This window comes from Mastigoproctus giganteus, chromosome 5 (genome assembly GCF_048544385.1).
Source record: "Mastigoproctus giganteus isolate SK-2022 chromosome 5, ASM4854438v1, whole genome shotgun sequence".
Taxonomy (NCBI): Eukaryota; Metazoa; Arthropoda; class Arachnida; order Uropygi; family Thelyphonidae; genus Mastigoproctus; species Mastigoproctus giganteus.
The window spans coordinates 197,206,612-197,224,436 of NC_143579.1; the positions used below are offsets into that span (position 1 = coordinate 197,206,612).

General features: G+C 34.6%; 1 protein-coding gene across 1 annotated transcript in view; it reads left to right on the forward strand.

The window, feature by feature from the left end:
- The window catches only part of LOC150085978 (scoloptoxin SSD14-like), a 157,028-nt gene extending 139,926 nt beyond the window's left edge, over nucleotides 1-17,102 (forward strand). The window contains exons 10-11 of the mRNA XM_090373629.1: nucleotides 2,595-2,708; nucleotides 16,808-17,102. Coding sequence (XP_090229755.1) covers nucleotides 2,595-2,708; nucleotides 16,808-16,954 — 261 coding nt within the window. The 3' untranslated portion in view covers nucleotides 16,955-17,102. The remainder of the gene's footprint in view (nucleotides 1-2,594; nucleotides 2,709-16,807) is intronic.
- Nucleotides 17,103-17,825: the final 723 nt, after the last annotated feature.

Consider the following 17,825-nt stretch of genomic DNA (forward strand, 5'->3'; position numbering starts at 1 on the left):
TACTTTGAATTTTATTTATTTTTTTTAAACAAAATCTAAATATTGCTACAGACTGGATGTTACACCCGACATGAGAATCAGTTGTCTACAATCACCCCCAACTTTAAAGGACTTTGTGAGACGAAAAAAACACCACCATTCTTCACACTCGTAGCCTATGAGGTACGATCGATTGTATGCTCAAATAGTGACAGTTTATTATCTAGTTATTTTTTGGCAGTCTGAAAAAGGTACCTTGTAAATCAGTTCAGAGATATAAATTTTTAATTTTGGATACCTGTCGTCCAGACACCCCATATTTAAGTGAGCTAGGATGTTGAGGATCCATGGTTAATTTTCGAAGCCAAAAGGGGTCCACGAGCAAAACACTTTGGGAAACGCTGCTTTAGTGTATTAGATATCGATAAGCTTAAGCCTTTTGTTTTAACCTGGCAGTGGTCATGCTGCGATCATAACAAACACAGTTGTGCAGCACTTGATAGGTGCCCAAATTTTTATTTTATTTATTTATTTATTTATTTTTTTGTATTCTGTTTTGAAGTATACTACAATGCTTAATCTTTTACTAATGGATTCCAATATTTATTAAATGTGAATTTTTTTTTTTTTTTTTTTTCCAATCAAAATTTGAAATTTAAAAAATTTTTTTTTTAACACGTGCTATTTTAAACGAAACAAAACTTTTATTAATTCTGCTGGGGGAGGGACTTGCACATTACAGTCAAAAAATATAAACATGAAACTCTCAAACTACTTACATTTTTCAGTTTAAAAAACTGTTAAATACATGTGTACATGTTTTTGTCAGATAAATAATAAGAATAATCAAAAGAAGAAACCATTTTTCATTAATAATAATATGACAAAATACAGATTTTGCGCAACAGCTAAATATAACAGAGTAATTTCTGTAGAAGATGTATCATCTAATGGTCAACAAATGTACTTGCATTATGCTTAAATTGGAAATAACATGATGAAGCAGAAGGCAAAAAATAGTTACACGGACAGTTATTGTGGACCTGATAAGTGCTTTATACTTCTAATTCCAAATAAATAATCTGCTCAACTCTATATTTAAGATGATATAGATTTAGCATTAGTAGAGGCATTTGATGCAAGAAAGCAAGCTTATGCAGCATCAGCCAAAAAAATAAATAAATAAAATAAATAAATAAAAAATAACCACTTCCACTTCACCCCTCTGTTCGTTCAAAATACCTGTCCAGCTGAGCCTTAAACTTATTTAGGCTATCAACTTCCACGACAAGGGATGGAAGTCTGTTCCACCAACCAACCACCCGCTGGCTAAAGGCAAATTTCCGCACGTCTATCCTACATCTGTCTTTCCTCAATTTGAATTTATGCCCTCTCAGGTGATTATTCTGAGCAAGAGTAAGAATCCCATCAGCATTGAGCATGCTCAAACCATTCAAGGCTTTATACACCTCTATCAGATCACCTCGCTGGTGCTTGGTCTCCAGACACTGTAATTTGCAAAACTTAAGCCTTTCTTCGTAAGAGCACCCCTTTAATTTCTTCCTTATGCCTTTCTTCGTAAGAGCACCCCAATGACTTGATTAGTCATTGTGTACTTGGAATTAATGTAAGCTTTGTCTATATGTAGGAAGGTACTGAGAACTCAGCCATTAATCTTTAACCAAAAATTAATGCACAGCATTTGGAGAGGGATCTGTCAGGTCCTGCAAACTACTATCAGGTTAAAAGGTTATTAATAAACTTGCACAGACAGAAGATATAAGTAGATATAAGACAGAAGATATAAGTATGGTTGATGAAGAATATTGGATTTTTCCAGAATTCTTTATACAGGCAGTTTGAAGAGACCTGGTTTGAATATTAACTCCATTGTTTTAGCTATCTTAAAGATAATCAGTTATTAGAAACCCAACTTGCAATTTCTGTAAAAATATCCAAAATTCCCTCAAGACTTCATTTATATATTATAATATGCTATAAAAACTTCTTAAAATTATACTAATTTTTGTTCACCTTATAAAAATACTACACATAATTTATAATTAGAGCAAAACTATTTGATTTTTGTCCTATTTCTGAAAATTAAATTAATAGGCTATCAAGGCATGTGGGACTTTACACTCAGGACTCTGCCAAAGTATGGGAAAATGGAGCACCATAGATACATTTTCTTCTAGCGATCAAAATTTTTTAAAAATAAAATTTAAGTTTTAGGAGTGTAAAATGAACTGTTTGCCCTGGGCACAGCCCTGTTTGGGCTCTTTGATTGCTGTTGTAGGGCAGATCATTAAATATGATGATATTAATGGATGCCTAATCGTAAAAATTTAGTTCTATTGGTAAATTTACTTTTATGATTCAGTAAAGTGCCATTTATTGGTTTTCAGAGTTTCATTTTCTTTCATACTGGAGTTGTATATATTTATAACGGTTTCATAAGATGAAGCTAATTCTGTTACCTCTTGTTTAATGAAAATGAGGCAGTATTTTAGGTATTGTTTTTCTTAGAGATAGTTTTATTCATGTAAAAAATTTTACAACAGACATTATTGTGGCACAAAGATTAATTAAGATGTGGCTATATAATTTTGCAGACTTTGATACGGTTTATGTGGCTGAAAGAAAACATCAAAGAAGCTACTGATGCTCTGAGAATCCACCATCAGCTTGTACCAGATCAAATTTTTTATGAAAAAGGATTTCCTCAGGTATGTTTCTTAGTTTAAAAAAAAAAAATCCATTTATTTGAATAAGAATTAGATTTTGTTGTGAATCTTTTATTGCATGATTTCTCTAATGCTTTTTAAAAAATTTCATGTGTGTGGGGGTAGTATAATAAATATGAAAGTTTCTTTGTTAAAAAAAATCCAACACTGCAGTAGAATACAATTAATACAAAGCAGATATCATATCTCTGCTAAAGGACAGGCTTTTCCTTGGGCGCCTCCGTAGCCCGGTGGGAAGGAGCAACAGTGCGTAGCACACGCTTCTTGATTAGACCGGGGTTCGAGCCCGTCACCACCAAATATGGAGGATGCGGAAAGGTCAAGGAATGACCACCGCATTTCCCGGAGCAATATGGCCTTAGTTGCTAATGCTCCTAAAAACCAAATAACAAACAAACAACAACAACAAACATAACAGGCTTTTCCTTGTAAACAAACATACTCATTTATTACAAGTTTTGGTTGATATGTATTACAAAGTCCATTTTTATCTCACGAGAAATAACTTATGTTATTTTATATGGTTAGTAAAAAGTATGGTATAACCTTGCTATTGTCTCACTACCAGTCTGCACGTGGTCACTAAGTGCTGCATTTTTTCAAAAGATATTGAAATAGTATTTCTTGTAGACAAAGCCAGTTTGTGATAAATACAACTTAAAAACACTCTACCAAACCTAAATATAATTCTTGACTAAATGTCAAAGAGTATGAAAAGGCTCTTTAAGCATGGGTAATGCATCGCCATCATTGCTACTACCCGGGTAATAGAAATGATGGAGATGCCCTGCTTAAAACAGCCTTTTCATGCTCTACCAAATGTTGTTAACCAACTTCCATATAATTACGACTAGTACAGTCAAACTTTTAAGGTCTTGGTTATCGAAAGTAGACAGAAAAATAGCTTTTGAAAAAAAGGAGTATTTTAACTATTCTAGATTGTGAAGCACATTCTGCTGAGACAATGAAGTTGAACGTGAGGCTGTTATTTTACCTCCCAGTACTACAAGTTCTATGCAACCACTGGAATCAAGGAATTATTTGTAACTACAAGAGGATATACAGTCTCCCCAATAAGGTACTTGCTCCACACAACATATCCAAAGTGGAATGCCTTGGATGATATTTGTAATATTGTTATTGTTTGAGGTATTGCATTAAGTGGCTTTGGATTTCATAGCAACATTGAGGGTGAGGACTTTGAAGGGCATATGGATTTTTTTGGAGAACTTGAGGAGTTTAAGGCAGATATAATGCTACTACCCTAGCAATAAGAGCCCCAGCTGTAACAGCCAAGCAGAATGACAAAATTACTAGTGATGAAAGTTACGAAACACACACACCCTTCTAAAAATATGTCAAAATGTCTTTCTTTTCTTGTGGTTTCTCTTATAAATAAAATTAAACATAGATAAAATAATGCATTTTTCTTTTTAAGGTTGAAAGTAAAATTTAAAAATACTGAAAAGGAGGGACATTAATTTTTATTTACTTTTTTTTTTTTTTTTTTCCTTAAAAGTACAGTACTTGAAATATTAAGAATGGCTAAATCATGTAAACCACTCTTCATTAGCATTCAGAAAAAACTGTTTAAAAAAATTTTTTGCATTAAATCCAACATGTGCTCATAGCTTTTTCAGTAATATATTATTTCCTTTACGTATTTGTTTCTGCTTAATTTTTGTCAATAATCATGGATTTATGGATATTAAAAATACTGAAATATCAAGAAAAAATATGAGTGATTTAAAAATCGAACCTTTATTATATACAAATGATACTGTACTTTTAAATAGTGGCTTGCAAGATCTTCAAGAATATTTAAATTAGGAAAAGGTTGTAAAGAATTTGGCATGAAAATTAGTCATACAGAAACAAATGCAATAAAAGTTGGGAGAGAGACTAGGAAAATTTTATAGTTGTTCACTCAATAACAAAAAATTGGAACAAATTAATAATTTTGCACATCTAGGAACCATCTTTAAAGAAGATGGAAGATTAGAAATGGAAATAAACAAGAAAATAAATAAAACAGGAGATATAGGAAGCCAGTTAAAAAGTTATTTGAAGCAAAAAGACAAAACTAGTCCTGTTTATGATAGTGTTTTTAACCCTCTGATGGGCATGCAGATTTCCTTCTAAATAACACATAAACCTTGGAATCAGGTGTACCATTTAATAATCTTAAAACCAGCATGAAAATTTTTTTTAAATTGTTCACTTTTAGATGCCACCCTTTATTTTCAATCTATTATGAAACAGTTATAAATAACTGCTCTTATGTTAAAAGCACATATTTTTAATTATTTTTATTTTATTTTATTAATTTTAAATTAATTTTAATTTTATTATTTTTAAACCTGCATTTTCACCAATACACATAAACAACAAGCCAGCTCTTCCATTGGGAGACACATGGATCAAATGTGTCCAATTACCAAAGTGTGTGAACACTTTGGTAATTGGACAGGATAGATGCAGCTAATTTTAAATTCTTATTTTTCAATACATGATAACTGACATGAATAAATAGGCTTAAGAAAACACTTGGTTCTTTTTTCTTTTTTTTTTTATGTTAAGCAACTTTAATGATACAGATCCGTAGGAAACACAACAGTTGAAGAATTCATAAATTGGTATTGATATCACTTTCACAGATTGTTTAAATTGAAAAAAAAAAAAAAAAAAAAAAAACAGCTTTGGCATACTTTATTCATGGGTGCCCCAATCAGAGGGTTAATCCTGTTTTCAGCTATGGATCTAAGAACTGCATAAGAAATAAAGGAAATGATCAAAAATTAGAATCCTCAGAAATGAGATTTTAAGGAGAAAAAATGGAATTCACAGATGGAAGCAATGGCTAGACCATCTTACAAATAAGCAAAAGGAAAAATGTTGGGGTAACAAATATCAAATCAAAGATTAGTGGTAGAAAACTTAAAATGGTATGGACATGTAGAAAAGATAAGAGAAGAGTGATTAGATAAACAGATATTTGAACACAAAAAATTAAACCCACCTTGCCCTTGTTATGCCTCTTGAGCCTACCAAGGGGAAGATGGATCAATAGTGCAACCCAGTGTTGCAAAAAGGAAGTCTTACTCTAGCTAGGGCTAAAGATTTAATAGGAAATAGGGCAGCATGGAATAAAGTAGTGAATGGAAGGCTAGTAGTCCAGAAGAACAGATTTGTACCACCACAGTGACTATTCACTGAATACAACAGATTTGGACAATGAAAAAAAAAAAGGTTACTCCTGATAATATCTGGCATTGAATAAATTAACAACATTGTTAATGCATTGTATAAATTAATAACATGGTCCTTGAGGTTGTCACAGAAATTCTCTCAGATATGCCAGACAAGCTGTACTTGCTACCTGGGAGTCTAAAATGCTGATGGAACTGATATTCGGGTGACACGCAAGTCAAGTGGACCCAATTTCGGCGCAGTCCGGACGGTCTGTGAAAGCCAAATCCTCTGCTCGCACCTTCACGATGGTGGGACTGTTAGTAATCCTGGGTATAACCTCCATGCATGGTGGGTGACCACCCGGGTGTGAACCAATATAAGCAGGGGTCGAGGTGTAGTGCCCACACCACATGGAAGAACGCCGCCCCCTCTATGTTACCAGGCAGTACTAGGTGGTAGATGACTCTCATCAACCGGTTCAATACCACCACTTTGCTTATTGGAAGCTTGAAGTGGTGGAACCCATGTTTAGTCTCTAGAGCTAAGTTCCGGTCAACCCTTCCCTCTCTTTTTCCATCATGCAGTATGATTGATGACTTCTGAGGTTATGGTGAACATCGTGGCGAGATGCAATATTCCTTATATTTCGAGGGTACAGCTCTAAAACGGTGTTCGCAGGCCGGCCATTAGTTAGTACACCGAACCTATTGGTAACTCTCTAGGAGGCTTCAGGATCAGCTAGTGTATAATCTTGCTACCTCTGCTCTGCCAGATAGTGACTGGAGGGAGTCCGAGTAGTGTGTATGCGGGGAGCATTGTCGAGGCCACTTTATGTCAAGGCTCTGGGTATATTCTTACCATATGTACGCCACATCCAAAAATTTCATTAACTCATACAGTATGTCCCACCCACTTTTTTCTTACTATTGAATACACCATGAATTGTCAAACTAACAGAGAAGCTTACTTGCGAAAAGATCTAAACATCCCAAGCACTTCCTAATTCATTTTACAAATATACGTGGTCTCAATTCTAATCTCAACAATGTCCATTTCAACTTGCAGTCTGCCAAATCCCATGTACTTTTTCTGACAGAATCTCAGTTATCGGTTGATTCAACTACTGCTCATCTCAGATGCCCAAATTATTCGCTGTATGATTCCTTTCGCCTCAAAGGTGGTACTTGTGCATATGTCCGTTCTGATATTCCCTGTCAGAGACTTGGCTATTTGGAATCTCCTCTCTTTGATCTTCTCGGGCTTAAAATCTCTCTACCTCATTGTGTCAAATTCATCTGTTGTCTCTACCGTTCTCCCAATTCCACTAATCACTTGGAGCTCTTTGACTTCCTCTCTTTGCAACTTGACTTTCTCCAGTCCAACTTTCCTAACAGTGAGGTAATTTTCCTTGGCGATGGGGCCTCCGTAGCCAGGTGAGAAGGAGCAGCAGTGCATAGCACACGCTTCTTGATTAGACCGGAGTTCGAGCCCGTCACCACCAAATACGGAGGATGCGGCAAGGTCAGGGAATGACCACCGCATATCCACGAGCAATATGGCCTTAGTTGCTAATGCTCCTAAAAAAAAAAAAAAAAAATTCCTTTGTGATTTAATGTTCACAACTCCAGCTGTCTTCCGTTTTCTAGTCATACCGATCCAGCTGGTCGAGATGCTGAGGTTTTTGCAATTACTAATGATCTTGCACAGATTGTTCATTTACCTACAAGAATACCGGACAATCCTAATCATACAGCCAATACACTTAATCTTTTTCTCACAAACAACCCTTCTAAGTACACGGTTGAAGTGAGAGGTCCTTTAGGCACTTCAGATCACAACTTAGTGATTGTCTCTTCTCCAATGGACCGTTATCTCATGGCTATTCCCAACCTCATGTTGTTTGGCATTACAAGAATGCAAAATGGGATGACCTGCAACACTTCTTTTCTTCTTTTCCTTGGTCGTTTGCTCAGATCGTGTCAGTGAAATTATTCTTACGGGAATAGAATCCTTTATCCCACACTCCACTTTAAAATCTCGTCCTTTATCTAAACCTTAGTTTTCCAATAAATGTGCTAAGGCTGTTCAAGAGAAGAATGTTGCATATCGTAATTGGCTTGTTTCTAATTCTCCAGTTTCATTTTCTGCCTACACCAAAGCTCGGAACAATTGTAAAGCAGTTATTAATCAGTCCAAACTAGAGTTTGAACAGGCTAAGAGTAGAAAACTTGTTTCTTGCCCTAATGGTAGCCGAGCATTCTGGGCTCTTGCCAAAGCTATTGGCCGCAACTTTTGCCCATCTCTGCTCCCACCTCTATCCAAACCAGATGATTCTGTTGTCACTTCAGCCAAGGATAAAGCTGACCTGCTAGCATCCCATTTTTCTTCCAACTCATGCATTAATGATCTTGGTAAAATACCTCCCATCATTCCCAATGTGCTCCATTCAATGCCTCCTGTGGTCTTCCATCAAAAGGATGTCAGAAGGATTTTGAAGAATCTTGATGCTAAGAGAGCTCCAGGTCCCGATGGTATTTCTACACTTGTTCTCAAAACCTGTGCTCCTGAACTTACTCCTATTCTTTGCCGCCTTTTTTTCACTTTCTTATTCCAAAGATGTTTTTCTTTCTGCTTGTAAATTTGCTCATATCCAGCCAGTTCCTAAAAAGGGTGACAAATCCCTCCCATCCAATTATCATCCCATTGCAATTACTTCTACTCTTTGGCGCCTGCGTAGCCAGGTGGCCAGGAGCAGCAGTGCGTAGCACATGCTTCTTGATTAGACCGGGGTTCGAGCCCGTGACCACCAAATGCGGAGGATGCGGAAAGGTCAGGGAACGACCACCCCATATCCCCGGAGCAATATGGCCTTAGTTGCTAATGCTCCTAAAAACTAAATAACAAACAAACAATAACTTCTACTCTTTCTAAAGTAATGGAGAAATCAATTAACTGCCAACTCTTAAACTACCTAGAAACCTTCCGTCTGATCAACAATCGCCAGTATGGATTCCGTCAGTGTCGATCCACTGGTGATATTCTGGCTTATGTTACCCATTTATGGACTAATTCAATGAAAAGGTTGGGGGAAACACAAGTAGTTGCTCTTGACAACTGAAAGGCTTTCGATCGTGTTTGGCATAAAGGTCTTCTAAACGAGCTTCCATCTTATGGTTTGCCAACTGTTTTTAGTAATTGGTTATCCAGTTTTCTCTCTGATCGCTCACTGAGGGTGATGGTAGATGGCTCTCTGTGTTCTAACTTCTCCACTAATGCTGGTGTCCCTCAAGGTTTAGTTCTTTCACCCACTCTTTTCCTCTTGTATATTAATGACCTTCTTCCATTGACTGGAAATTCTATCCATAGTTTTGCCGATGATAGCACATTGCATTCCACTTTCCATTTTGAGAAACCTTGTCCTGCTCAATCAGCATCAATTTTTCGAAAATCTGCTACCAATTCTTTAAATGCCGATCTTCAGGTAATTCTCCAGTAGGGCAAAGACAACTTAGTTCATTTCAACCCTTCTAAAACTCAGTCTTGTCTTATATCTCGCAAAAAGGATTCTTCTGCTCCTATGCTTATCTTTAGTGATACTCCAATTTCTGGGCAAAATGATATATCTCTTTTGGGGATTACTTCTAATCTGACTTCTCTGACTTCTAATCTCTCTTGGCACATGCACATTACAAATATTGCTTCCTCTGCATCTAAAAAACTTGGTTTTCTCTTTTGCTCTCAACGGTACTTTTCTTCTAAACAAGGCGCCTCCGTAGCCAGGTGGGAAGGAGCAGCAGTGCGTAGCACACGCTTCTTGATTAGCCCGGGGTTCGAGCCTGTCACCACCAAATACGGAGGATGCGGAAAGGTCAGGGAATGACCACCGCATATCCCGGAGCAATATGGCCTTAGTTGCTAATGCTCCTAAAAACAAACAAACAACAACAAACAAATCTTCTAAACAGCTGCTCACTCTGTATAAATTGCAAATCCGCCCTGCCATGGAATATTGTTCCCACATGTGGGGTAGTGCCCCCAAAACCTCTCTCAGGCTTCTTGATTCCATTCAGAAAAGGGCAGTTAGGTTAATTAATGATTCATCTCTAACAGAGTCTCTCCACTCGCTCTCTCATAGACGTACTGTTTCTGCTGCATGCCTCTTCTACAGATACTTCCACGGGCACTGTTCTTCTGAATTGGCTTCTATAATTACTGCTCTCTCTCTTTCAAAAGAGTCCGAACATGTGCCGCCACCAGCCAAAATCCATTTACTGTCCAACTTCAAACTCACAGAACCAACTTTTCATCTTCCTCGTTTATTCATTCAACTGCCGTTTTCTGGAACAACTTTCCTTCATACGTATTTCCTGACAATTACAGTCTACAGAAGTTCAAGTCCAATGTCAACAAATATCTTCTTTCATCTTCTCAGCCTCCAACCCAAGCACGGTACTAAGTACTATAGGTTCTAATACTTCTCGTGTTTGGGGTTTACATAAAAAAAAAAAAAAAAAAAAAAATCTGGATGATAACTGTAATGCAGCTGATACCTGCTGAACTTAACATGGGAAAGTTTGGTTGATTAAAAGGGGGGGGGGGGAATTACACTGTGCATTACATTTTGAACAGTAATTTATTCTGACAATAACAAAGTATACATAGATTTTTCAACAGGAAAAGGCTTAAAGACACTGCATGAAACACTAACTAGGTGTGAAGACACAATAAATATATATAAAAAATACCCACAGTTAAGTGCATAATCTTATGTCCTCTGTGAGAGTAGAGGGTTTTGCTACTTGTCGCTCATATGGAGAAGTCTGGGTTGTTTGAATCTCACTGTAGACTGGAGGAATTTCTAAAGTCCTCTTCAGTTGAGGTTGTAGTTAGCTGAGTTCAAGTGGATAGAACAGATTTTTTTACCATGAATTATACCATGTTTTTCAACCATTGGAACATTGAACACACAGACACAATAGTGCAATATGATCTAAGTTGCTGATGTGCCTAAAAACCAATAGCAGCAGCATAATCTTATTTGCTTCTTTGGCATCTGACATAACGTTTGAGGCAGCAGACCTGAAAAGATTCTATTAATAATAATAACAAGGAACATGTAAATTACTGATACAAAGTCAGTGCCATCTGCCTTTAGGGTTCTTTTTCATTTTGTCTAAAATCAAAATCCGCATGTGGCTGTATAACTATTCTTGCCAATAGAAAATACAGACATACAGCTGAAAAATTATTGCAATAATTCAAGATGTCCCCATGTACATAATGAAAGACTTTTAGATATCAGTGGACCAATATGGTTGATTCCCATCCCTCTACTGCTAACATAAGCAAAGAATCCATTGCTGCTGTTCTTTGCTCTCTTATGGACTTCTCACAATCTGGCTTAGCATGCCTAACCCTCTGAATATTTTATATTAATAACTTTAAAAGGCTAATTTATATTTACTATAAGATTCAAGGCCCCTGATTATTTATAATCATCCCCCATATCTTTCTCTTCTACCACTGATGTTAGTTCTTTTGACATCTATTTTGAACTATACACCTTTTCATTAGTATAAACCGCTTAGCAACTTTCGGAACTACTTCATTGAACATTTCTCATTTAGCATTTGTATTTTGGTTTCACTAAAAAGAACTTTGATATCTAAGAACATTATAAACCCTTTGTGAATAAAAAAACTTTCCCATTTCCTTTGACACTAGTTATTTTCTTTAAAAATGTTTAGTATCTAACGAATCCTTAACCTTACTAGAGAATATTTCTTTTCTTGTGGATCTCATAATATCATATGACATCAAAAATGCAACAGTTACAAAAAGACAAAAGTGCACAAATCCTGATAGCATGTAATTTCGAAATATTCTGATATAAAAATTTAAATTTAGGAAAAAAAATTGTAGCTCACTGTGATTATTCAAACAAAGAAATTGTCAAATATCTCTTGTTCATATCCTTAACTGTTTCATTCTAAATTGTAATAGCTAACATCCCCCCCCACACACACACACCATAGTCAGTATTACATAAATGCATATTTTGCACTTTTATCCTTTACTGATCACAGGGGGCAGAAGTTTTCCCCTAGAACCTTAGAAGTCCCTCTTTTGTTCCAATCACTTTGAAGTTTTTCCCTTGCAATAGATTTCTGATAATGGGAAATTTTGTTAAAATACAGGATTGTCTTTTACTCCTTAAATAATAACACAGATAAAATTTCACCCAGAAAAAAATTCAGATTATTATCAATATTGACTGTCTGGGTGAATTTTCAGCCATGTTAATGATAACATTAGTTTGTGAATTAACTTCATTAGTGGTCTGAATCTATCTTTCCTATTCTTTGAGGCTTCTTGCATAAATTTTATGGCATCCTTAATACAACAGGCATCAAAAATGCATATATCCTATTTGCATTCTGCAATGCTGCTTGGGGTTAAGAAAATATTATGAGGCTTGACTTCCTGCACAAGCTTGGTACTGATTAGTAGTATCATTATGCACCGCCACCTAGAAATCTGAAAGCCACCAGTACTCCAGATGAAAATAACTTGAAAGCAAAGAATCCTTGAACAGCTTTCCAGTTATAGCAACAGGAATATACAATCAAGAAATGTGACAAGGAGTACAGTTTCAGGTGCACCATTTGTTTCTCCTTTATTCTCCTATGGTCCACATAGGGACAATATTGGTGATTATTACATGTATCACTAGCCGACCGGGCTAGCCGAGTGGGTAAAGTACCTGCCCGGCAACCCAAAGGTCGCGGGTTCGATTCCCGCCTCGGGCTTGGATCAAAGTACTGCAAGAACCTTGGGAAGTGCAATATGGCCACAGAAGCCGATGCGCCAACAACTACCAAATCAAAAAAAAAAAAAAAAAAAAAAACATGTATCACTATGCTACCAGTTATTCTTCTTTTTTTTTTTTTTTTTTTAAATCAATAAACAGATTTTTTGTTTATTTACTGTTTTTATACTTCGTTATCAGCAAGTTGGAACTAACAAAGACACTGGGGTAATTATTTTTTGTAGTAAAATGTCATAATAATATTTAGTTTCTCTGTTTAACTTCATTATTATATTCAACAAATCTTGTTTAATCTTATTTAAATTGATTGCATTCGTGGTATGCTTTAACCATTCAAAATAGTTAATTTGAACTTATCAAAAAAAACATGCTTAGTGAAAATTTGCCTATGTTAACATTAGCATCATTAAAAATAATATACGTCAGACTCTCGATTAACAGGAATCAGATTAACCAGGACACTTCAAGACTCCAAATTAAAAAAAAAAAAAAAATCAACCAGAACCATAAAATTCAAGTAATAACTAGAATAGGCATAAACAGATGTTTTGCAAGTCATAAATAAGCAACAAGAAGCACCGTTATAAGTCGTCATTGGGAGATTAGTACCTATTATCTTTTGTTTAGTAAGTCGTGTCATAATGCAAATGTTTATTTTATTTTAGTTTTTTCGATTGTTGTGTTTCATTGAACCGCAAAAGGACAAATTTTGTTTCATTATTTATGTCAAGGATGTCAGTATTTTTTTTTTTTTTTTTTTTTTTGTTTAGAAATTGCGAAAATGATGGGCAAATGCAAGAGTTGTGCTTTCAATAAAACAAAAACTTGAAATTATTCAAAAGTTTGAAAACGGTGCATTCCTTAAATCTCTAATGATCATTATAATGTTGGTAACCAAACCATACACGACACTGTAAAAAATAAAGGGAAGCATCATACTGGACACAAGAGTAGTGCATGGTAAGTGTTTTTTTTTTTTTTTTATCTATTGCCATACTTTTTAGTAGGTTGCTGAACATTTTTCAATACAGTAAGTCCAAGACTTACGTAGCTTTGGAACTTACGTACGTTACGTTAAACAGAATACGTTACGTTAGACAGAATATGAGAAGCAGTGAAGGGATCGGCATCAATGAAGTCAACTATAATAACAAAATACATATCAGTTTTTATAGTACAATAACATGCGTTTTTTTCTTCCTTTTATGTGCCACTCCAGCTACTTCACTGCTGTCCCCGGATTATTTAACTGAACTAATTAAAAATATATAACTATTTTCCTTCATTCTTCCGAGGATATTATGTGGTTGTTGTAATTTTGGTATATCAGGGATATAGTAGCAATATTATATTAGTCATTCCCGAGTTCTCAACTTACGTAAGAAGTCCTGTAACATATCTCCTACGTATGTTGGAGACTTGTTGTATTTTTGGATTAACCGGAAAATCGATTATCCAGGATTTTTTTTTTTTTTTACCATCTATCCTGGAAAATCAAGAGTGCTGTATTAATATTCGAGGGTTCAGCATTTCTTTTGTAAATAAAAAAACCTGAGAATTGCTAAGTCCTCCAGTTCTTGCATAATACATTAGCCAAACACTGTAAACAAAAAAGTTTTATATTGTATTATATTATCTTTTATATTATACTGTTTTTGTAAAAAAACATCAATACAGCATGTTTTATCCATTTCTATCTGATCAAGGGAAAAAAAAATACACAGTGAGAAATATTCAGCAATGTTCCTGGTTACTTTATATGCTTCTAAAGATAGGGGTATTGTGAACAGCCCATTTAAACTGCAAGGACCTGCCTGTTTTTTTAACATTTTAGCATGTTTGTAACAGGCAAAAAAAAAAAAAAAAAATATATATATATATATATATATTATGTGAGATTCTTTGGACTGAACTTTGTGTTTGATATCAGAGTTGGGATTTTACTTAAACTGAGAGTGTTATAATTGAGCTCAAGCAAGTACTGTATACAGTAAAGTCTTTTCTGGAGAACATCTTTCAACTCATAGTATAACTAAAAGCACAGTGTACTGACCTGCATTATTTCAAGGTCACGCTTTATTTTGTTGACTGCTATGGCATCTAATTGCTAACTAACAAGATATTTTAAATTACAATTATTTCAGTTGAATTTTACTGTCTGATACTATTTAATGTGGTAGTATGGTACCATATTTTAATCACTTTTGTCGGGATATCTATTTTGGTTCAGTCAATTTTATTTTCATATTAACTATTCTAGTCAATTTATCTAGTCATAAAGCTTTACTTTTCTTTACCTTTCAGTGTTTGCTTTTTTTATATATATGAGGAGTATAAAAAGTATGGTTCCCTAGGGTGTAACTTTTCATATTATGCAGATTTTAATTTTAAATACTGCAACCAAAGACAGTGCAAAATGTTTTGTACTATACAATTTGGTTTTTTTCTCCTCTTAAAAAAATGAAACAGTAAAGTATTTCTCTTTTTTGGAGAACATCTTTCAACTCATAGTATAACTGAACCAGAGTACTGTGCTGTGTGGTGGCAAGAGTTCACCAACAGAAGATTGAACATTCGTGATGAGATCATTATGGAGGACCAAGCAAATCCAAAACAAGATTGAACATTGCACATGTTGAGGAAATGATTCTGGAAAATCAAATGAGGATCACCAATTCTGCATCAAATATTTCACATGAAACAGTACATAACATTGCAGTTGGGTACCATCAAGTTTTTGTTTTACCAGGTCCAAAACACATTTGACTGGCCAGCTCAAAGACCAGTGTTTCACAGCTTATCTCTCACACCTTCAGCAGTATAGACAACAGAAAAAAACTAATTTGCAGAATACATACATAGTGACAGGCAACAAAACATGGATCCACCTTTATTCCCAAAAAAAGAAAAAGAAAAGAGCAGTAATGAAATGGAGATACAAGTCTGAAAACCAAAAAATCTGAAGTGTATTTGTTGGCTATAAAGGTCAACTACAGTTTGTGCCACATGGAACAAAAGAACATATGTTTCATATCAATGGCAGTTAACACTAACCACACGTGATGAGTACATTATGAAGACTGCAGAAAGACATCCAATGAATATGAGTGATTTTTTTTTTTTTTTTTTATTATAAGTACAACCACCACCCATATGCATAGGTTGGAAAGTTCTCACTGCACAATTCAAATTTCACCCCTCTGGCGATTACTTGTTTGAGTCATTTTTAAATATCTTGGAGGTCAAGGGTATCAATCAAATGCCAAGATGAAAAATGTATGGCCAACAAGAGTCCAATTTTTACAGAAGTGGAACATACAAGACATTTCAATTATAAAAGGCATTCAGATTTATTTCACTTATTTTTAGGTTCGGGTTATTTGTCAACTGGGACCTTTATTGTCATATTTGAGCTGATTTAACAGTTCAGATTTGATAATTTGTAAATTAAAATTTTGACTGCTCAGCTGGTTTTTTTTCTCGGTGGGAAAGTTTTACCTGTATTCAGTTTAGTAAAGTTTGTATGTGATGTTTGTTTTTCAGTACCGTGCATGTGATGCAGTTTGTATCACATCTCCACATGCTACAACCATTGCGTTTTATTTTGTCTTCCCCAATAAAATGGTGTTATGCTCATTTCAGAAATACACTGATGTTTTTTGATTAAAAGGATGAGGAAAGGGGGACAACTTTCCCATTGAGGTAAAAAACAGTTGATTAGACAAATATTAATTTCGAAATTGTAAATCTAAATCGTAATCACCAAATCCAAAAATTTCGGCCTTTATATAACAAAATGAGAAAAAAAAAGGTCCAGACTACAAACAGCCTAAACCTAAAAATAAGTGAAATAAACCCCAGTGGCTTTTGACTGAAACACCCTGTGTACACTCATATCATATGAAGTAAGTTGTAACAGATATAGTTCTTGCATGGTACTCAGAAGTAAGAACAAAAATAAGAAAACATTTTCAAAAAATGTCACTAACTGATTATTTCTTAATTTACCCATTTTTATTTCCGTATTATTAACATAAAAAATCTTTCTTTCTGTTCTTAGATTTATCTGGATAGACTACAGAAATATAATCACAAATTATCACATGAAATTGAAGGCTCAGTGGTCCTTGGTGTTGCCATAGATGAAAGAGGAAAGATACAAGCTATCCTAGATTATCGAAAAGGTGGATCTATAGATGGCGTTTAATTTTATAAAACAATTAAGCTTCATTATTTCCTCCCTCCCTGAAGATGGTGGCATATCAAGTGTCTTTCAGATATTTTCATTGCCAATCATGTGATACCTTTTCTGAACTCAGGTGTGACAAATTGTACATTAAATGTTAAAGAGGTGTTTTCACGGATATATTTTATTTTTATAATTGGGAAACTACTTGCACGAAATAAAAAGATTTATTTATTTGGGAACAGCTTGTATTTCAATTGTTTATTATTATTATAACCTTTCAACCTTTCAGTATCAATTTCAACTTTTTGTGTTTTTATTTCCTAGTTATTGTTAACTGTACTTATAAAGCTCTCCAATGTTAGCTCTCTATTAAGAGTTATTTATATAAATATACATACATCAAATGAGATGCTTATCTTCTGTCTGTTATATTTTTCTAACCAAAGGGGATGGAAAATTAGGTTGGCCTTTCCATGTCATTGAAACTAGCATTTTAAATCCAGTATGCATGTGTGCACTCACTTTTACAGTTTTTCTTTGGACATATTTTAACAGCATAGAAGGATTCTGATGTTTTCCAGCACTTAAGATATATTAGTGTCTAATTAATCTTATAAATGTGGATATGAAATTACAATAAATTATCTATTAATTATATACAAAAAATATTTCACCTTTATATCTAATGAAATTAGTGAAGAAACATTTTTTTTCATGTTAGAGTCCATTCATATATAATTGTAAAAATATATTTGGTATTTTTTTTTTTATTTGACAGGAATTTCCTAGAAATAAGAGAATCTCAGAAGTCTTTAAATAATGAATAGTAATTTTACTAAAATATAATCTGATTTTAGTCATTTCAATTCAGGTACTTCGGAAATACCTG